This window comes from Marmota flaviventris, chromosome 9 (assembly GCF_047511675.1).
Source record: "Marmota flaviventris isolate mMarFla1 chromosome 9, mMarFla1.hap1, whole genome shotgun sequence".
NCBI classification, from domain to species: Eukaryota; Metazoa; Chordata; class Mammalia; order Rodentia; family Sciuridae; genus Marmota; species Marmota flaviventris.
This window is the reverse complement of record NC_092506.1, coordinates 49,646,533-49,670,245: the sequence shown is the minus strand read 5'-3', so window position 1 is coordinate 49,670,245 and position 23,713 is coordinate 49,646,533. Positions and strand designations below refer to the sequence as shown.

Sequence of the window (23,713 nt, the reverse complement as noted above, 5' to 3'; positions counted from 1 at the left end):
GGTGTTTCTCTATGTGTGGTTATCAAATAGCCTGCCTTGGACTCACCTGTGATTCTTAAATTTGGAAGTTGCTTCTTGTAGTATTTATATAAATGAAGAGGGAATACCTAGGAAAGGGCATTCAAAACACAATACCTTTTTATTATGTAGGAAAAAAAATCATCTTAAACTTCTTTGAATCCTAGTGTAGAGAAGTTCTCACATACAGCTTAATCATTGAATACTATAAAGCAGACTCAATCAGGTAATCATATCCAGGTCAAGGAATAGAAAATATTAGATGCCCAGAGAACCCACTTTGTGCCCCTTTCCTTCTCAAGATAATCACTATCTTGACTTCTGACTCCTAGATTAGTTTTGCATCTATTTGAACTTTATATAATTGGAGTCACACAAGATTTGTTTTTGCATCTGGTTTCTTTGGCTAATATTTGAGAATTCTGTGTAGAACTTATGGAATATCATTTATACATTTTTCTGTTGATGGATATTTGAGGAATTTTTTTTTCACTTTTATGATGTTACTTCTTTGAACCTTATTGTTCATGAGTGTTAGTATCCTTGTTTATTTGCAATTTGGTTGAGTGTACTCCTGAGAAGAAATTACAAGGTTGCACAGAGTATACATATGTTCTTGGTGAATATAGCTGGTTTTTCCAAAGTGATTGCACCCTTTTCCAGTATTAGTAGTGTTACAATATCTCTAGTTGTTCTGTATCATCATCTACAAGTTTAAGAATAGTCAAGGCAAAGAGATTACTGTGTCTGGTTCAGAGAGGGAATAACTTTTGATCATACTTCAGTAGTTTTTTTTTTTCCCTAGACTGAAAATTTACACTCATAAATAAATTATTCTTTCTAGAATAATAAGATCATTAAAAATTTTAAGACTATTCTGAAATGTTAGAGATCAGATTTATTGTTGAAGGACCATACTGAGAATCTCTGCCATGTACATAAAGGGAAAATTAATAAGGAAATGTAATTGTGTGTGTAGTATTTAGTTTGCTACACTTAATTGGCACATAAATGCTATGAGGTAGAGGGCAAGTGAATGGTTCTATTATCTATATTTTAGAGATGAAGAAACTATAAAATGAAACCAGTAAATAAGCTCATCCCCAAGGTATAAATGGATAAGCCTGGCTTCTAACTCTGGCTTGCTAGACTAAGAACCCCAGGGCTTACTGCAGCTTGGCACTTGGTTATCAGAAAGCCTTTGCTTGAATTAAGGACCTACCTTACTTAACATGAGTCATTTATAAGCAAATCCTGATTTTCACTCAGTATTGAAATGATATTTAGTTCCCGATATCTCAAAATTCAGTGATTCCCATGGGATTACATTGGTACAGGTTTTTGTAGAAATGTTACTCTTAAGCAAGGCTACAGAGTTTCTTGTCTTTTACCTTGTCACCTCCTTTGCCCTGGGGTTGTTTCTATTGTTCCTGTGGAGAGCAGTCCCTGCCCTGTTCCAGGTTATTCCATGTTATATGGAGTAGCAGTTTTCAGGCTGTGCCTAGTCCTGTGTTACTCCATTATATTAAATAGCGGTTTGCCATGAATTGCTCCATTTTGAGTGTAGTGTCAAGGTAAAATGACTCTACACTTGTTTGTACAAGTAAATTACCAACATTTGCCCAGCACAACCATAAAGCACAAACTGAAGAATAATTTATTCATTCAAAGAAAAAATTAGTACCTGCAAACTTATCAAATTACATTAGAAGAACATGGACACTTGGGCATATCAAATTAAATTAGAAGAACATGGACATTTGGGCATATCAAATCAACAGAAACACCAGGCACATTAAATTATGAATCATACCAGATGTAATCTTCTCACTTAAGACCTTTAAAAGCAGAGGTACCTTGAACTGTGTTACGATAGCACACTGACCCCTCTACCCAATCACTTGTTGTGAGCCGTGCCCAGGAAGATCACCACAACAAAGATTCCCTTCCTGCTCCTGGGTTTCAGCTCAGCACTATTTCTCCTGCTGATGGCACATGGACTACTTCAAGATGACTGCAGTGACTCTTGCATTGTATCTGCTTTCTTCCTTTACTCTTGGAGTGGTCCTTTCTCCTCCTTTGTATAACCTATATATATCATAGTGTGAAGTGTGGTGTGTAACTTGAGTGTTATAAATGTTAGTAATTGAGATTGGAATAGAATAAAATAACTTGCAATAAAATGAAAGTATGAATACTCCCTGAATTAAAGCTGATGAAATTGATTTATTCAATAAATTCTAACATGTGGAAAGATACAGACATGTTCATTGTATGTTAATGGTATAGTTCACTCACATCATTTCCAATAAATGATTCATTCAATGTAAGGTCGTACAGTGGGTTAGGATTGGAAGTAAATACACTGATCTTTGATATGTGCATATTTCTTAACCTGAGATTGATATCTTTTTATTCAAATTGATGGTAATTATAATTAAGTCCACCTGAGTGTTCTTGTGAGTCCAGTTCTAAGTTTGACAGTGGACCTCTTTATCTTTTCTTACTCTAGTTATCTGTCTTTGGAAATGGTCCTCAGGGAAATTGTGGTAAAGTTTAGTTGCCTACGAATTTTAGCTGTTCAAGAGTCCACCCGAACCAGTTAATTCTGCATTGGCATTCTTTAAGGAATCTTCAACTAGAATTCACTTTATTTCATATTAAAAATGTCTGTGGAGCAAATTCTTATATGCATTTAGTAAAAGCCAGAAGACCTCATGAAGAAGGCTAATTTTCTTTCTGTAGTGAATCCTACAACTTTAGAAATGGGTACAACCTTTAGGATCATCTATTCCAGCCCCTACACTTTCTTTGAACTTCTTTGCTAGTACTGTGCATTCAGTCCTTGTTTGTGAGTTAGTGATGACTTATCTCACTTTTATGCTTTCTATAAATGTGCTTTTTAGTTGGAAGATACTGGTTTAAGTTTGTGTCCTACAGATGTGCTCAGTGACCTTAGGTAAGAAAAGTTATTGGAGATTTGTTGAAAATAGTTCTGAAGGGATGAAAGGTATAGTACTGATTCTGTTCTCAGGACACTAATATTTATTTAGTATGTAGCTATTATTAATACCTATCAGATTGTTTGGATATATTGATGCAGAATTATTCTTCATATTTCTCACATAAGGTTATTATACTTTATAGTTCCAGTTAGGCTTTCAGTCATTGAAATCTAGAAATAGTCTCAGACCTGAAGCAGCTTATAAGCAGCAACTAGGATAACCATATAATTTATTATGCAAACAGTGACAGTTTTGAAAAAGGGAGCTCTATATAAAATTAAGCTGGGATAGTGTATATATATATATATATGTATGTCTTGTTTTAGCAGACCAGGACACATATGATGGCCCTCTTTTAAGTTTTTTAAGTAGACTTTTAATTGAAATACAACATACGTTAAGAAAGTCCATACATCCTAAATGGACAATTTGTTGAACATTTTAAAGTGAGCCTCCCAGATCAAGAAATAGAACATTACCAGTATCCCAGAAGCCTTCACATTTCTTCAGGTTACTTCCTTTTCTTCCCTGCTAGATAACCATCATTCTGACTTTTAACCATAGATGAGTTTTACCTATTTTTGAACTTTATGTAAAGGGCATTATGTAATACACTCTTTATACCTGGCCTTATTGATCTGGTGTTCTTTTTGTGAGATACATCCATATTGTATGTAACAATTGTTCCTTCATTTTTGTTGTTCTAAAATATTCCATCATACGAATGTACCACAGTTTATATATTGAACTGTTGACAAACATGGGTTGCTTTAGGGGTTTTTTGTTGTTGTTATTGTTTGTTTTTGGTCAATAAAAAGAGTGCTGCTATAACTGTATTTGTTTATCAGTCTACTGGTGTATCTATCTACTCAGCTGTGTGGGTGTGTAATTAAAAGTGGAATTACTAGATCATTTAATAAGGGACTATTCATCTCTAATAGTTAATACCATTCTTCCTAAATAATATACTTGTCCATGGTTCTTCTAGCAGTGATTTGAGTTTCAGTTACTCTGGAGCTCTCATGGCCTAATCATTTCTTAAAGGGCCCACCTGTCAATGCTATGACATTGCCAAGAATTTTGAAGGGGGCATATTAAAGCCATAACACCATTAAAGGGAACAAATCAGTGGCATATAATACAGTCACAGTGTTATGCATCCATCAGTCCATTAGTTTGAAAATATTTCTTTTCTTTCCCTTTTTTTAAAATTTATTTCTTACATACATGACAATAGTGGAGTGCATTACATTCTTAATTATCCATTTACAGCAAAATTTTTTTGTAACTCTGTATATAAAGTATGTTCACACTAAATTATGCCATTATACATGAGCTCTCTTATTTTTTTCCATTGTTGTAAAATAAAACTCCTTAATAGCATCTCTCCATTCTTTACTGTACTCTTTGTTCCCAACCCCTGGCTGCCACCAATCTGCATTCTGTCTCTATGGATTTATCCATTCTGAGTATTTCATATAAACAGGTCATTTAATATGTGACCATTTGTGTCTGACTTCTACACTTTTGATACATTTTTGAGGCTCATCCATGTTGTATGAATTAGTACTTAATTATTTTTTAAAGCTGAATAATGGATGTGTGTGTGTGTGTGTGAGAGAGAGAAAGAGAGAGAGACTATTCATTTGTTATTGACGTGCATGCTGTTTGTGCTATTTGGCTATTAGGAATGATGGTACTGCTATAAATTTGTGTCAACTTGTTTGAGTACTTGTTTTAGATTCTTCGGAGTATGTATTTAGGAGTAGAATTGATAGGTCATAAAATTTTATGTTTTAACTTTTTAAGGAAATACCAAACTGTTCTCCACAGCAGCTAAACCATTTTACGTTCCTACTAGCAACATACGAAGGTTCTAATTTCTCTGTATCTTTGTCAACACTTATTATTTCCTAGATTATTGTATTTTTGATGATAAGTGGCATAGTTTGGAATTTTTTTTAAAACTTCATTATCTGTTGGTACATGTGTATATTAATAAATGTGTATACATATGAGTGTGTGTGTATATGTCTAAAAATACATTTTTCCCAGACAAACTTTGTATCTGGTGACCTTGTTAAATTCACTGGTTTAATTCTAATAATTTATTTATTGGATTTTTCTGCTCTGTCTAAATTGCTGATTTTCATTGTTTTCATATTCTTTGTTCCTTTTTCATAGATATTGTTATTTTTGCAATATTCTTATAAATGGGCTAGAGGATATTTATAAGAATTTAAATTCTCTTAAATTTTTCATTATTTTAGTTTCCTTTGTAGTTTAGTTGGTTCTATTGATTTTCATTTTGGTCGTTCTTTTGTACGTGTTTTTAAAATACCTAGTTATCTTTGGTATTCTTGATGAAGGACTGCAATAGTTGGTTTTGGTTGCTAATATTGCCTTCTTGTTTTTGTTTGTTTGTTTGTTTTGTTTTGTTGTTGTTGTTTTGAATGCCTTTATTTTATTTGTATATAGTGCTGAGGATCAAACTCAGTGTCTCGCACATGCGCTCTGCCTCTGAGCTACAGCCCCAGTCCAGCTTCCTGGGTTTTTAAAGATCTGTTTCCCAAAATAATTTTTCCCCAGATAGGTTTACTGATTGAGAACTCTGTGTGAGATTGCTTTAAGGGTCAGCAGCAAAAGGTAGACTAAGGCCCTAACATTTATTCTGGAGGTCAAGCCCTATATAGACTTTTTTTTTTAAATGATTTTTGTTTCTTCTATCCTGACCTCCTGCCTCCCCCACTTCCATTTTTGGATGTTTGGAGCAACCTTAGGCTTAGTCCTATTTCTCTTTTGTTCCCAGCACCCATCTAGATGCTCAGACACATTTGGATACTAAGCCTGGACCCAAAGTTTATGTACGATATAAGACTGTCATGAATGATTCTTCTGTTCTTTGAGCATCTTTTAATTACCTTGGTTTGCCTTAATTACTTTGCTTCTTGATCCTGAGTTTGGCATTTTCTCCTAGGCTCTATTTGGGATTGGTAAAGATAATTCTTGCCTCCTTAGTCCCTTCTAAACCTCTTGGCTTAGGTTGCTGTTTGTTCTGTTAGGCATCTCAATCAATTCAGTCTCATCTGTTTTTTTCTAGAAATACTACTCCCTCCATTTTTGCTTGTTAATGGAATTATTTCTTGTTTTCAAATTGCTCTGAACTCTTTTTTTAATTATGAAAAATGTGGATGTAGAGCACATATATCCACGCTCTAGTTTAAATAAGACATAAATATAATCAAAGCTGCTTCTTTGGTTGTTTTGTATTCCTCATACATCTGTTAATATTTTATCCTATATGTGTGTGTTTCTAAACAGTACAGAACATTGTTTTCAATATGCTTTAGCTTTGTGTACTAATATACTGCATGAATCCTTCACTTTGTTTTTGTCTTTATTCATCATGGTTCTTTTGTTTATTTGTTATCTTAGTGTATCTTTTTTCTACTGTTTCGGTGGAATTTGGGTAGAGAGGATAAGGTAGACAATGTTTTTCTTACTAGGCCTTTTTTAAGAAGGGAAATTTAAATGCTTTTTTGGCTATCCTGTTACTGAGAGATGAGTAGGAGAAAAGACTTGGTGTTACCTCTTCTTCTTTGAACTGGTGATAGGTAAATATGACACCCAGTGGTGTTTTATAAGTGGGGCAATTGAGTCTTATTGCTGACCTTTGGTGTTACACATTCCTCTGGAGAACAGAGAAACACCATTCAGTTGTATTTAAAATTTGACAGAGGATATATAAAGATTTGGGTTCTAATTACTGGAAAGAATTTTTTGAGATCATCTAGTACAGTTAACCAAAGGTTACAATCTTCTCTTTTAAATGTTCGGTTTTGATTTTCACTTGTTTTTTAAAATATTTATATGACTACCAAGAGATTTTTTTTTTTTTTTTTTTTTTTTACTAAGAATGAACATAAATTATTGAACTAATGCTTCCTTGTTATGTTTTTCTTAGGGTCAAAATGGTTTCAATCCCAGAATACTATGAAGGCAAGAATGTCCTCCTCACGGGAGCTACAGGTTTCCTAGGAAAGGTGCTTCTGGAAAAGTTGCTAAGGTCTTGTCCTAAGGTCAATTCAGTATACGTTTTGGTGAGGCAGAAAGCTGGACAGACACCCCAAGAGCGAGTGGAAGAAGTCCTTAGTGGCAAGGTAAGTGTGGAGAATGATCATTTGGAGGGGAGAAAAAATATGATGTATCACTAGCTTAGTATATGTCCATGGTATCCTAAAAAGAATTAGTAAAAGAAAAGAAAAAAAATTATTAATTTCCTATAGGATAGCAATCTCTCAGTGAAGAAGTTTATTTGACATTAATGATGAGCTTGAAATGAAAAGCTCAAAGCTCAGTTTTGGTAAGGAACCTGACTATAGGCATTACAAAATGCAGTTGCTATTTTAAAATGCATTTATTTTGGAATAAGAATAATATTCACCTGAATATCTAAAATTTTATAAGTCTGTTAAAAAAAGAAAGAAACAAAAAAACACCAAACTGCAGTAAACCCCTCCATAGCTACCAGACTTTTGACTTTGAATGAACCTCATACACTTTTGCGATATTTCCTTGGATTGAAACTAATTCTCCTATCCCATTATCATTTCTTTGACACTATGCAGTAGGTACTTCTTATTATGTTGCTTTTTTACTTTTTTAAAACTCTGGGATATAAGATTCCTTCCTAGAAATTATTCTTATACTTTTAAATTATTTAAGTTAGCATACATTGGTATTCCTTAGCCATTTTTGCTCTATTCAGTTCTTTGCTGAACCTTTTTGGGAATCCATTGCTTCCTTGAAGCCTATGAGAAAGGAGTCTTTGAGGGGTTTAAAAGACTACCAGACTCTTCTAGGAGTTTACCTTCTTTATCCCTCAAATCTAGTCATTAGCCAAATTCAGTTGGTGTTATCGCCTAAATATCTCTAAAACGTGTCAGTTTGTTCATCCTGTTCTGGAACACTGCTCTTCTACTTTATACTCTCAGGACCTTCCCTTTCTTTCACTCCTACCTCTCCTCCCCAGCACACATTTTGGCATTCCGTTTATCCTTCTGGTCTTAGCTTAAGTGTCCCCTGAAAGTTGTATGTGGTCTCAAAACTGGGTTAACAATTTCTCCTATTCAGTTTCATAACAATGTATTACTCCTATTTTATTACTTATAAAATGATATTTTAATTGTCCATTTACTTGTCTAGTTTTCACTGTTAGACTCTAAAAAATCTTGAGGAAGTCGTCTTATTTTCTTGTTTTCTCGGTTTACAGAAGGTGCCTGGCCTATATGAAATTCTAAATAAATATTTTTTTTTTAAATAATAAGAATACGTTCATATTTGAGGAACTGGGAGTGGTGAAGGGGAAGACTGTTAAATCTAAAATTGTTCAGGAAGGTGAAAGTGAACACATACATTATAGACTTTCTTCCCAGCTTAGGAATCTTGCTTAATCCCGAAGCATTGACTGACTGTAAATGCGATGGCAAGTCAGAATATGATAGAGCAGTGATCTGCAGGGTAGCATCATTGTCACTCTATCAAACCTAGGATTAAAAAATTAATCTTGACTTATAATTGAATGTGCCCTTACTTACACTATGATTATCTTTTGGCCTGATAGGTTATCTAGCAAAATTTATTTCTTTGGTTATACTAAAAGAATTGAATTTTCAGTTTGAATCACATATGTATGTGATGATAAATATATGTGTGTGTGTGATGTGTGTGTGTGTGTGTGTATAAAACTTCCCAAATTTGTCCAGTTTCTAGTACACATTTGCTTCCCAAAATGTTTTCCCCTTTAACATGTTTACTTCTTTTTCCTATTAAATAATTTGTTCTCAGATTTTTAAGGTAGAATGTGAATCATATTGTTTTACTCTACTGAAAGAAAATAAAATAAAGTGATAAATTAAGGCCTAAATTTTAGAAAATTAATCATTTTAAAACATTGTCTTGATATCTATTTTGCTTAAGTCTATTCTGAGGAGTAATATAATATAATTAGCCAAAGCACAAACAGTTCATATTCAACTCCGCAAACTATCAGCTCTGTGTCCTTGGCAAACTGCTTGTTTCATATCTTTAAAATGGAGATAATAGTGTGGGCCCATAGGGTGTTTTCTGTAGAAATAGAAAATTTAGGAATTACACAATTTATTTTTAAAATAGTTAAATTTTGTATAAAATAGTTCCCTTTGTGGGGAAAAGGGTTTATAATGTGTTTTAGAAAGTGGAAAAATACTACCCCAAAATAAATACTTTTCCCCTTTGATAGCTCTTTGACAGATTGAGAGATGAAAATCCAGATTTTAGAGAGAAAATTATAGCAATCAACAGCGAACTCACCCAACCTAAACTGGCTCTTAGTGAAGAAGATAAAGAAGTCATCATAGATTCTACCAATATTATATTCCACTGTGCAGCTACAGTAAGGTTTAATGAAAATTTAAGGTAAGTACAGGTATTTGTGTAATATTTGATTTTAAGTATATTTAAAAGATTTAATTTTAATTCTACTTTGCCAAGTTGTTTTCAAAAGTCATTTGAAACTGTTTGCCATATGTCAAATGTGGCTTTCAGCATCTTACAGAATGTCAAAAGAACACCCTCCTTGTTATCAGTTTCAAAACATAGGCTAACTGCTGTATTTTATTAGAAGAAGTTGCCATGAATTTAAATAAGAGTTGGGGAAGTCAAGAAATGGAGTAGGAGAAAGAAAAAAGTTTACCTTGAGTAAGAGTATTAGCTCTCTGCTTCCTGTAATTCCTTCATTAGCTTATTTCTGAAAATTAAATTATACTTGAGTTTTGCAGAATAAGATAGAATGCTCAAATTTGTCACACCTTATTATCATTTTAAAAACAATGCTTTGATAACATTGTTAAGGGCAAGATACATTGGACTTTAGGATGCCTGTTTCAAGAAAAGAGAAACATTCTAAGTGTTCATTACTTCAGAATATCTAAAAAGACTATCCATTTCAAATAATGGTTCTTAATTCAGAGCATTTTTTTGATGGTATATACCAAAATACAGTTTTTATAATCTAATCTAATTGTGTAGTTTTTATAATCTAATCTAATTGGATAGAGTTAAACTTGTGTGGCTTTCTTTTTAGGTTTCAAAACTATTTGAAGTCTTTATCTTTAAAATGTTTTTAAATTAAGTTTTTAATTACAAAGGATTTTGACATTACATCCCATATTATCTATGGAATATAGAAGTATAAACCTTATAAGCATTACATAATATGAGCATTCACTGCCAAAAGTTTATGGCATGTTTTATCTATATTCCATTTGCGGGCACTGTAATAGTTACTTACACTTTTGCTGTAGTGCTTCATAGTTTTCAAATTCATTATTTTATTCCATCTAATTTTTATATTTGTAATGTCAGAGACAAATCTATTTTGCACTTGGGGAAGTTGAGGAAGCATTATATCATATGAAGAGAGCAAGAGCTTTAGAATTACATAACTTAGTTCTAATCTTGACTTTGTTGTTTATTAACTGATAAATTTGGGCAAGTTATTAACTTCCTTGAGCCTCTGTTTCTTTACCAATAAAACTGAGAAAGTATTTCTGAGAAGATTTTGTTCTATTCTTCATAAAGTTAAATGCATTGTTTTTCTGTTTCTTGTCAAGGCATGAATGTTTACTGACCAAGCCCTAGTCATTACATTGAAGTCATTGTTTCTCTGAAGCAATTTCAGTGAATGTTAATATCTAAATGTGACAGGACAATATTAAATATGGACCAGACATTTTTAAAGTATTGGAGGTAGGGCTATAATAGCTACTTACAAAACAAGCACTTTTCGTAACTTCATTAAGTTAACCAACCAGTTCAGAATAACACAACGTTTTTACTGCCAAGGGGGATGGGGAATCCAGGTTTTATTACAACATATCAGTATCTTGGGGAGAAAGGCAGGAAAAGGTACACACAGATCCTATTCACAAAGTCCATATAGTCTAATAGAAGAGAGAGAATATGCTTAAATAACCATAACATAATATGGAAAATAAGGAGATAGTATAAGAGCGTACATTAAGTGCCATGAAAGTTGAAAGGAGGTAGAGCTTATTTCTTTTCAGATGTGATCCTAAATATTCATATCTGAAAAGAATGGGGAAAAATTGACAGCAGTATTAGGAATTATAAAGAAATACGAAAGTTGAGGGAAGAAATGATATTGAGGATAATAGAATTACTAAAGTAGTTGGTCATAGGGTCTGATATTCCTTGGTGGGAGAGATCCAGTAGAGTGGAGAATAGAGAAGTGCCAAGAAACTGAAAACCAGGATAAGGACAAAACATACTTCTAACAGGAGAGATGGACGGATACAACATGTAGTTAGGGGAAAATTCATAATACAAGATTGCAAAACTGGAGTAATTGTAGGTGAATCTGGAAACAGATTTTCTGAAACAAATGGAAGTAAATGTGATGATAGAAAAGATCAAGAAAACTGCTGGATCTAAGGACATTGATTCTCAAACTTTAGAATGTATTAAGAATCTTTAAAATTACTGAAAAACGTGTTCAAAATGCAGATTTCTGGAGTGCACTTATCCAATTCGGACTCTTTAGTTAAGAAATAACAACCCTAGAACCCTCATTTTTAGCAAGATCATTAGGCATAATTTAGTATCTGTCAGATCTTGTACTATATACTTTTAGAATCATTACTTTCAAAATCCGCTTTGAAACATCTTTAAAATTACAGATACCTAGGTCCTCTACCCTAAGATGGATTCTTCAGTTCCTAAACATTTGTGTCTGTATTAAAGTGTTTTTTTTAAGCCATTTTATTTTATTATTTTTTTATATATTTATTTTAATTTTTTTTAGTCATACATGACAGCAGAATGTATTTTGACATATAATACATACATGGAATGTACATACATCAATCATATTGTCTATTCTATTCTGGTGCCCTTCCTATCCTCCCTACTCTTTTTTAGCCATTTTAAGATCTCACATAAGCACTATTTTCTCCAGGTGAGAAGAGTGGATGAAAAAAGTGTCAAAATAGGCTAGGCAACTTATTTAAAATGTAGTTTCTGAGGCCTTATTTCAGACCTTAAAAGTGTGTGAGTATGAGGTACAGGAGTCTTTTAATAAACACTCAGGTTCTGCCAAGACCGAGAGTCCTGGTCTTTAGAAGTATTCTCAAATAGCCTGAAGAACCCAGGATGCCTGTAGAAGACAGATGAATAAGAAAATTTGTTGGCAGTTCAACTTAAACTTTTTCTTTATCCTTTTCCTTTTTTTCTTTTAAGTGATTTTTTATGTCTGCATTAATGAAGGACTATAGTTAAAAAGGTCTGCTCGTTTTCCACCTCTCTTCCAAAAGTCTATCTCAAGATGCATTTATGGTTCCGTATAACCAAAATATGATGAGAAAAATATTTTTGTTTAGTACCAAATGTATTCTGGTCTAACATGCCATGGTCTCAGCCTGAAGTTCAAGGGAATAGCAATTGGATTGAGGTAAAATACAATGAGGTTAACTAGGTTGGCAGAGATACCAAGAGTTAACTTATGTGGGCCCTGAATGGCTTTAAATTTGTGTTCTTCAAATGGAGTGGGGGGAGTCAAGGCACAGTAATGTGCCTCTTAAGTTGTTTCTTTTTTTTAGTGACCCAGAAACTCTGTCACTGTCCTTAGGAACCTGTAATAGAATATCCCTTGTGTATTTTCCTAAAACATTACTTTCCTTACTCCCATTGTTTTGCAAATGCACAAGAAAATAGCACATTTTCTATTAGTCCTGTGAATAGTGTCCTCTCTGTGAAATGTCTTTTTTGCTGGGTTTCAATTTGAACAGACCCCCCACACACACTTGAAATGAGGAAGAAAAAAAAATACACCTGTGATTATATAAGACTCCACCCCAATTTCATTAAAAAATTCTTTCTTACAGGGTTTTTGGTAGGATCTCAGGTAAATTAAAAGAAAATGAGACACACAAGAATTTTTGTTTTTGTTCTTTCCCTTCATGAGCTATTCCTTGTTCCTGGTGACCCAGAACTTGTCCTGTCCTCAGGAACTTGTAATTAAATATGTTCTGTATACCTCTCCCCAAACAGTACCTTCCTCATCTTTCTTGTTCTGCAAACAAGATAGGTATTCAATCACTGCTTTATAGTCACATGGAATTAGAGTCTATGATGTCTCCTGACCTTTTTTCTTTATAAATACTGACAGTACAAGCATTTTGGAAAGTACTGAAAGCTATTTTCATTTTTTTTAAGTTTTCCTTTGATCTATGTCTGAATATATATTATTTCATATAATTATAAATTTAGATTTTCTAATTTTACTTTTTAATACAGAAAAATCTTCCATTTTTTAAAATCTTCTTTATGGTTATGGTGATTTGATGACATGATATTCTGTTGTGTTGATATGTGACAGTTTATGTAGTAACCTTATATAAAAACAAAATTTAAATTTCTTTTTGTTTGAAAAATTAAGGTTAAAATGTTTTTCCGCTGAAAAATAGGTAAACTAGATTAATAAATATTTCATTTCTACAGTTCCTGGCACTTCTTCCTAATTTCTTTCAGATCAATTGTATCAATTTATAATGTTACCAACTGTGTGGTAACCTGCCAGTTCACTGGTATTGGATATTTCAACCTTTCCTCCTTTTATTATTATTATTTTAATTGACAAAATTGTGCATATGTATTGTGTACAACGTATTTTGAAATATGTATATATTTTGGAGCTAATTTTAATGAAAACACTTAAAAGTCTATTCTCAGCGATTTTCACATACATTATGTTATTAACATAATCATTATGTTATCTCTTCATCAATGATTAAAAAAAACTAAACAAAGTTGAATAGAAAACAAAACTTAACTACCATTTTACTATGCTAATATCCATTGATTGCCTGTTTTGGGACTGTGTTAAGAACAATATTAAGTGTTTATAAGCTGTGTTTGATTTCATTCTATATAGTCTAATAGATAGATTTCATTATTGTCATTTGTAGGTGAGGAAACTGAGCCTGACTTCTTTAGTTGTATCTTAGCTGATAGGTAGGCCAAGTCAGAAATTGAACTCAAGTTCATAGCTTTGTTTTTAATCCTGCTTCATGTCTCAATGTATGCAATTTTGTATTATTCATACAGGTTTTCCATGTTTATGGCTTTTACATAATTATTTTAATGACTATTCTTTCTTTGTGATAAAAATACCTACTTTGTCAAACTATTCCATTCATTATGACTATTTTGGACCCTCTAGGCTTTTGTTATTAGTAGATGATGCTTCATTTATTGCTTTTCTACATATGTACTTTGTTTTTGTGGAATTATTTGCTTCACGTCAACATACTTTATATATAAACAGATATAAAAAATTGTGGTATATATGTGTATTAAGAATTGTAATGCAAAAAAAAAAAAAAACAGAGTACATAAATTGGTGTGAACATACTTTATATACAGAGGAAAAAATAAATAAATTCCAGGAAGGTAAAATGTAAGTCATTTTGGTTCTTATATATGCCTGTTTTAATAGTTTTATTTTAATACTCTTTATATTTTGTAAGTGGCCTTAAAAAACTTATATTATTTCTACAGAGAGAGAAATAAATGTATTCTTATTTGATTATATAATTTAATATTTCTAAGTTTTATTTGGCTGTTTTAGTTACTGATAATGCTATAGTAGCATTTTATAATTACTTAATCATCCTAATTTCTTCTCCTTTTGAAACATCCAAATGTGAAAGATTATACTTTTAGAAATTAGAATTCAAAAGAAGTCTAGAATGATTTCAAAACGTATACATAAAAGCTAAAGACTGAAATTATCTGATTTTATTTCTAGGTAATTACAGTTTTTAAAATTTGTACTTTAATTTATTAAATCCTATTTGTTTTATTTACTTATTTATCTTATAGTCAGAAAATTTCTTTTTAAACATAGCTGCTACAGTGAATGTACTTAATACTGAAGTAAAAATCAAAATCAGAGCAGAAGGGTAAATTGAAAAGAATCAGGAACCTGTTTCTGTCTCTCTCTGCCTTTCTAATGAGAAAAAGATGTTTTTAAACAGGTAAAATAAGTAACATAGGTTTCCAGTTTTTCATTGTCAGTTTCTTTTACAGAGATGCTGTGCAGTTAAATGTAATTGCTACACGACAGCTTATTCTCCTTGCACAACAAATGAAGAACCTGGAAGTGTTCATGCATGTGTCAACAGCATATGCCTACTGTAATCGAAAGCATATTGATGAAGTAGTCTATCCACCTCCTGTAGATCCCAAGAAGCTGATTGATTCTTTAGAGTATGTTTGTTTGAAATTGTATACATTGCTTTTATCTCAAAGCTTTATATCTGAGTTTGTCTATTTTTCCCTTTCCCCACCCCACATACATGCATACATTGATCTCTTTCTTAACAAATTATTGCATGTCTACTATGCTCTTTTTATTGTATAGATTTATGTCTGGGTGTTGCTGTGAAGTTAGTGTACAAATTTCACTTTTTACTAAGTGTAAATGATTAGAGAAAGACCTGAACAAACTAGGACACTAGGGGTTCAGTTTTCCAATTAATCAATTCTGGCAACCCAAAAGTCCCTGTGTAGACTAATGATTGCCTGCTCAGTAGCTAGGGTCTAGTTTATTCAAGGATTATCAACCCCCACCACAATGGAGTCTATCAATAGAGAGGTCTTTAATTATTAGGGAATGAGAGGAGTCATAGTCCTTTAATTCATATTCCAAGTGTCACTGGTTATCTTCCCAAGGACTAGGATCCCATCAGCAGTTTAGACTTGAATGATATTTGTGAGCATTTGATAAATGGGAATTAAATAAAGTATGCATCTACCATGGCCCAGTTCTCATTCCTTCAGCCAGTTTTCTTGTCAAGTGAAACAAACAGGTTCAGAGAAAAAAAAAAAAAAAAACGGAAAGTGGATCACTTTTTCTTTTATAGGCTACAATAATAGAAATATTCCAGCATCTGTCATATCTTCACATGTACATCAATCTTCATTTAATGTCTCTATGGGCTTTTTTTTCTCTTATGTTCTCTGTCTCACCTTAGTCCCCTTTCTTCCCAAACATTCTATTGACTTTTGACACATTAATTACTATGCCCTGCTTTCTCCAAAGTAAGCATACAGGTCCATTTTGTAAAAAGGGGTTTTTTTTTTTTGCTAATCATTATAAGGAACAGATAGATTATAATCCATTAAAAGAAGTTAGTAGTTATGAGAGGTTGCTATGATATCCATTAGGTAATTTCCTGACTTCTATTTTATGACTTACTTTCTCAGTTGATTCCAGATATATACTTCATTTTCCTCACAGGTCAGTAGTTAGAAGCTGAATGTGGAAGTTAATGAAACATATTATTTTTTCACTTATTAGCATTGGCATGAGCAAACATCAAGAAACTGAGAAAGAGCTTGTAACTTAATTCTTTATTTTTTGCGATCTGTCATCTATCCCTTCCAGGTTTTTGTTTTTTTTTTTTTTTTTAGAACTAGGAATTAAACCCAGCAGCACTTTTTCACTGAGCCACATTCCCAGCCCTTTAGTTTAGTTATATATATTTAGTTGTAGATGGACACTATACCTTTATTTTATTTATTTATTTTTATGAGGTGCTGAGGATTGAACCCAGTGCCTCACACATGTAAGGCAACACTCAACCACCGAGTCACAACCCTAGCCCCCAGTCCTTTTAGTTTTATTTTATTTTTTTATTTTGAGACAGGATTTCACTTAGTTGCATAAGGCCTCATTAAATTGCTGAGGCTGGCTTTGAACTTGGGATCCTCCTGCCTCAGCCTCCCTAACCACTGGGATTACAGGCATGTACCACCTTTGGTGGTGCTGGGGATTGAATCCAGGACCTTGTGCGTAGGAGACAAGCACTTTACCAACTGAGCTATATTCTCAATCCCTCCTTTCCAGTTTTAAAACTCACCTCCATTGTGGAATTTTTCTTACATTGGATACCAGTTTCCCTTGAATTTAATTTTGTTATTTTTCTTTCATATATAAAAGTACTTGTATATAAAAGAATATTATCTTCTCCATCTTATGCTTCCTCATCAGTTTGTATTGGTGTCATTACAATGTGACATTATACTGAGTCTACTTATATAGATAGCATAGACAAATGTGGAAGAGGTATCCAAAAATTGGTATATAACTTATAAAAATCAGAAATTTTGACCAGGAATGATTATAGACATTACCTAGTCTATCGCTCTTCTTTTACAGATGATTAGAGTAGACCATTTCTTTAAGAGAACCGAGAGAATTGGTGAATTTTATGACTTCATAGTATGTTGCTAACTGAATTTTTATAATATGCTTCAACATATTTTCATTTATTGATTATCCTAGCATGTGTTAGTTTTATGAGGATATACAGTTTCAGTGCTTCACTTTGAATATTTAGATTACTAGACCTTTTTTATTGTAAGTGAATCACAAATCTGTTAGGTGGTCTTATACAGATTGAAAATTCGTAAAATCTGAAAAGTTGGAGTTTATTTGGACTTTAGAAAAGAAGTATAATTTATGTGCTGTGTGATATGGAATTACCTCAGTTTGGTGTCAGGTAGCAGACACCTCTGGTTGAATACATATGAATTATGTAGCTATTTAAATTAAATAATATTTTTAAAAGACCATAAATGACTTCAGATTAGCTTTTGCTATCTGTTATGTGATTTTTGAAAGAACTCTTGGTTTTCAGACCCTTTTGGATATAGAAATTGCATATAAGGATTGTGGACTATACATGAATTTTAATGAAACCAAAACTTTTTCCTTTGTCTTTTGAATGTACAAAGTTGAGTTAAGTGATTTTTTTTAATTCAAAATTAAAATACCTGGAAATATTTTTGTATGCATTTTTTTTTTCACCAGGTGGATGGATGACGGACTAGTAAATGATATCACACCAAAACTGATAGGAGACAGACCTAATACTTACATATACACAAAAGCATTGGCAGAGTATGTTGTACAACAAGAAGGAGCAAAGCTAAATGTGGCGATTGTAAGGCCATCAATTGTTGGTGCCAGTTGGAAAGAACCTTTTCCAGTAAGTTGTTAGAAATCTTTTATAAATAATTAGAATTGAGAATTTTAAGTCATATTTGTGTAAAAGAAGTTTGATTTTAAGAATAGGTATTATTTACTGAACATGGCTTACTTTGGCAAAACTGTTTCCTTTTCCTAGGAAGAGATGGTACTTTGATTTCTAACATGAATATAGATATACGTAGAAATGTAGATCAACATTTTAAGAATCCTAGTTGAAAATTAAATCAAAAGCTATGGTATTATCTTGATTAAAGGAGATCATAATTTCATTTGTTTTTTATTACTAAAAAAAGACAGGCCTTCCAAGATGTAGTAGAACTCACTTCCTATATAGATCACAAAGTTAAGAAAGATACAAGAAATTTCTATGAGAACTTGCTGTTTAAAAAAAACAAGGTATTTTGATATTTGTAAATCTCTGGAATAAGAAAAAGCAGAAATATTAACCAGTAGGTAAATTGATTTTGGAAGAACCTAGATTTGTGCTAGTAGCAAGTAATAGCATGTCTTTTATTACTTTGTTAATCTCTTACTCTGTTTTGTTCAGTAAATTTAGGGAGTACTTGCCATTTTCCCTCAATCAGGATGCTGCATTAGTAAATAGCATATAATCAGGCTTAACTAGGCTTACTTTAATAAAAATAATTGACAGTATACACTCTACTTTATAAAATTTCCTTTGCAGAGAATTAATGGAACAGTATGTGACCCCTTAAAAATATTTTTACTTAATCATTTGCAATCCAGAAGAAGACTACTTCTATTTGGGACTGGGATCAATATTCTGGACTGTAATATAGATTTTTTAATTTTTGAAAGAAAATGACCTGTATACATTTGGAGTTGTAGATTTCAAATAACACATCTCTAGTTTCATAATATTTCTAAGCACTCCTTTCCTTTTTTTTCCTTTAATTTTTGGCAACAGGGATGGATTGATAACTTTAATGGACCAAGTGGACTTTTTATTGCGGTAAGTAAACTTTTTGATTTATTTAATATTCTGTGTATTTTTCTGTGAGTGTATTTTTTAAAATATATACACTTCAGCTTATATATCTTAAGGTTTTGTTTTTAATTTCAACAAAGGCAGGGAAAGGAATTCTCCGAACAATGCGTGCCTCCAACAATGCCCTTGCAGATCTTGTTCCTGTAGATGTAGTTGTCAACACAAGTCTTGCGGCAGCCTGGTATTCCGGAGTTAATAGGTATATGAGGTGACAATGTTGCTTATTAAATATATAGTAACTTAGAAGGGAAAACAGAGCTACTGACTAAAGTTAATTAATCCCTTAGTCCTGATATTGCCATAGCAATATATAGGCAGTGTTACAGTCAACTGTAAGGATTGATATATCCCTAGCAACAACAAGTGGACTCATCAGTAGTAATGAAAAATCAATGTTAATTCTTCTGTGTACCTACAGAATATATAAATTTGTTAGGGATTTTAAAAAGAAAAGAGTCCTTCCCAAGGTTGTTTTTTTTTTTAATCCACATGAAAATTTGATATAAATTTGCAATGTATAAAGAGTTGGAATTTGAGAGTGGTTTACATATATTAAACACGGTACAGTAGAGCAACTTTATTCAATCTGTGAGCATTCTTTTAAAAGGTAACAAAATTTATAGGAAACGCTTAAGTTTAACTTTTTTTCCTAACTTGAGTCTCTGAAAATTAGGAGATAGAAGAGCCGAGATTGTTACTTTTTTTTTTTTTTTTTTTTTTTGCTTTTGAAAACATACTCCCATTAATATAAGGAAGAAAAATGTAAAAAGAAAAGAAAATTATAATTCTGGGGGAGAGGAAAGATAAAAGTAGTGTTGGTCATCAGACATTAAGAAAATCCTTAAGAATAATTTTTCATTTATTGTCCTTATAGATTTCTATTTTAATATCATGTAAGATTTAAATAGGTGGTTTAGCTTCTTTTTATGTTTCATTACTTTCATCTTTGTCTTTGCAGGCCAAGAAACATCATGGTGTATAATTGCACGACAGGCAGCACTAATCCTTTCCACTGGGGTGAAGTTGGTATGATTTTATCTGTGTTTTTGAATGTTAGAATATATCTTAACTTAAAATGTTCACTGAGTTTTTATTGTTAGAATACCCATGAGGCATTAAGGACATTGAGTTACCAATTTGTTCTTATTTTAATTGCCATTTTAGAAGTAATACCTACCAGTACTGCCTTGTGGTCCATCCTTAATAGTGTTTCAAAATGTAAAAATATCCTGCTGTATATTCCCATCCACCCTACCCTTGTCTGACCCTTGCTGTTTTTCTGTTGCCATCTGCAGCAACCTTTATAGATAACCTGTGGTACGGGAATAGTGCTTTTTTTCACTCTCCTGAGTACCCATAGTCTTGATGTTGCTGATCCATAGGCAGTATCACTCCTGCTTATAAGAGCTAGTGTATTAAATGGCCCCCAGAGTAATAAATGAAAGATGTAGTAGGAATTAGGATACATTTTGCCAGAATATTTTCTACTAACATTTATTAATGTATTTAAATTCCCAGATCCACAGCAAATAGTGTGTATGATATGTTACTAGTTCTAAAATAGGAATAATATATAAAGCCTATTGAAATGGAATCATTTAAAAATTGTTGATTGATGGTTTCAAATTTAAAGTAAAACATACTTACAGCATTGATTTAGTAATGGGTCTTATTTTACCATTGATTAATTTTTGTTACCCCTGCAAAGCAATTTTGATTTTTAAAGTATATCTTTCATGGCATTTGTCCTAGGGCTTTTCTCTGCCATTTTTATTTAAGTTTAAACATTGACTGTTAGTGTATATAAGAAAAAAAAAAAGAAAAGAAATATAAGAAAAAAAATCAAGGATGATTTTTAAGTACTCTTCTTTGGAGAATATTGAAACACTTTACATAAGGATTTTTTAATAGTCTTCCATTGTGTTATAAAATTTAGTGAAAAATCACATTGGCTCTTTTCTTTTTTTTAGTGAATATCTCAATATACATTTTCATTAAAGTCTTTAACATAGATGATACCAAGTTGATTGTGTTGACATTGAGTAACCTAAAAAAATTGCAGCAGAGGTTATTTTTGGGTCGTTTTAAACTTATTTGATGTATGTTAATTTGAACAACTTAATTATTCATAAGCAAAGGATGATGATTTTCCTTTTTTTTTTAAGTAAGTACAGTAATAAGAATCTGGAAAGAGGAACAGAAAGAAAGAAGCTATCGTGAGAGGTGAAATATAGAAAGTGACATTATAAACTGACATAGGTAAAACATTAAAAAGATCTTAAGAGTGAATTTTAGCAAAAATTCATTTATCTAATTAAAATTTATAAATAGTGGCAGTTTTTAAACCGCTCAAGTTTGGAAGTCTAATACCCATATTCTCTTAGCTACTATAGAGAGTAGAAAAATTTGTTTTTTAAATGAACGAACTCTGACATCTTTGGTAAAATATTGCATTGTAAAAACATTTTTTTTCAAAACTTCATTACATGGTTATTATCAAAGCTGTTACACAACTTTTCTTCCTCAGAATACCATGTAATTTCCACTTTCAAGAGGAATCCTCTCGAACAGGCCTTCAGACGGCCCAATGTAAATCTAACCTCCAATCACCTTTTATATCATTACTGGATTGCTGTAAGCCATAAGGCCCCAGCATTCCTGTATGATATCTACCTCAGGATGACTGGAAGAAGCCCAAGGTAATGGTGACTAGCTCTGTCTTATCTGTTCCTCTGACTGTTAAACAACCCATGCTTTACACTAAAATGCATATTAACTCTGTATCTGTTTAAGCTTATGATAAGGCTTAATGGCCTTTTGTGAATGAGAAGACTCTTGAATTTAAGGCTTTGTCAGAAAAACAAAGGTAGTGTTGTAAGTCACTCTAACTTATTTGGATGATAAATTATTGTTATGTGTTGAATTCTAGGTCTAACTTTAGGTACTTTTCTGAATAACAAATAATATTCAAAATGCTTTGACGCTTATTTTTCCTACAGGATATTATCTAAACCATTCCTTCAAGATGAATCCTTTAAACCAAGTATACAGGCACCCCAATGTTAAGTTCTATTCCAACAACCTATTGCTTCATTATTGGAAGGGTGTCAGACATACAGTACCTGCATTATTGCTCGATCTTGCACTCAGGTTGACAGGTCAGAAACCGTGGTAAGAAGAATAGCAGTAAATACACTATGTATTGGTAAGGTGGTGGAAGCTTGCTGGAGAGACAAAAAGTCGCTAGCATGAGCTTTACCTTTAGAATTACTAACCTTATTAATCACAATCACAATCAAGATGCTAGGACATTTTTTAGAAATGGGAGACATTTGGGGACACTAACTATCGATCTCATTTTATTGGGCCATTGATCCTCCAGAATCCCATAACAATAGGAAATGTCCTACATCAGGGTTGTCATTGTTATTATAAGCTGAAATTGAGCCCTTTCCTCTCCCCCTTAAAAACCTAGGGGTGAATTTTCACAGGAGATTAAGGGTAAGATGTTTTATTTTAAATGGATGGTACAGTTTTATACAAAAAATGTAAGATGATTCTAAAAATCTAATTACTTGAAATATCTCAGCTGTCCATTCAGCTTATAATATGGTAATTACAGTTTTTGACTAATTTTCCAGGTTGGGAATGATATGTAGTTTTTTAAAAAGTTAATAGCAAATGGAAAATTTTTTTTCCTCATAGTTGTAATAGCCTTTCTTCTCTCCTGTTTTCTTTTTTTTAAATTTTTACTGAAACCCTACATTCAGTTCTGCTGTCATTACCACACAATTACAGTGAAATGTATCACAAAAATATTTACTTATTTTAACTACATTGGCATTACAGTGGAACCTTTGTTTAGAGAATAATTATGTATAAAGAAGATGCTGATTCCAGAACTTCCATCAGCTACTCAAGAAATAAAAGTGAGGTATCTGCTAGTTATAGTGTAAACTGTATCAGGATCTGAGTTAATTGTAGGGACTTTCTGTGGATTCACTTGTCCATGATGTTCATACACATGGACATATGTGAGAAGTGTTGAATAACTTTAAAGAAAATATTTTCAAGTTTTTATACAATGATCTTCAAAGTGGAGTATTTACCATTGACAGCATATTTTCATGGCTAAATAAGCAGGCAAAAATTAATGATGGCAGTACATGTTTTCTTTATATTAATTAAGTCATTACAGATTATGGCAGGAAAATCACAAATAGTTTAAAAAAAAGTAAAACAGGTTAAAATTTCACAGTGCCTCACACAGAGAAATAGGGCTTAGTAAACTTGAAGAATGAATAGCTCAAGTTTACTAAATGATTCAAAGTAGATGTTGCTATATAAGAAATCATCTGAAATTGAGAGACTTTTTAGACATTTACTTTTTTTTCAACTTATTATTTCTCTCAGAATTGGGAATTTGGGCAGGAAATGAGCTGGTTGGTGTTGGCTTAGGGACTTTCATGTGGTTGTGATCAGATGGAGCTGAAAAAGCTAAGTGTAATGGCGCACAGTGGAGCACCTAGGGACCAGGGGTCCCTTCCTATGGTATCAGAATCTCTC

At 32.4% G+C, this 23,713-nt stretch overlaps 1 protein-coding gene across 1 annotated transcript in view; it reads left to right on the top strand.

Annotated features, from left to right (window-relative positions):
* Far1 (fatty acyl-CoA reductase 1) overlaps positions 1–23,713 on the top strand; it is a 59,435-nt gene that overhangs the window by 21,293 nt on the left and 14,429 nt on the right. The window contains exons 3-10 of the mRNA XM_071616375.1: positions 6,988–7,183; positions 9,304–9,479; positions 15,171–15,350; positions 17,959–18,136; positions 19,067–19,111; positions 19,228–19,346; positions 20,106–20,173; positions 21,675–21,846. Coding sequence (XP_071472476.1) covers positions 6,988–7,183; positions 9,304–9,479; positions 15,171–15,350; positions 17,959–18,136; positions 19,067–19,111; positions 19,228–19,346; positions 20,106–20,173; positions 21,675–21,846 — 1,134 coding nt within the window. The remainder of the gene's footprint in view (positions 1–6,987; positions 7,184–9,303; positions 9,480–15,170; positions 15,351–17,958; positions 18,137–19,066; positions 19,112–19,227; positions 19,347–20,105; positions 20,174–21,674; positions 21,847–23,713) is intronic.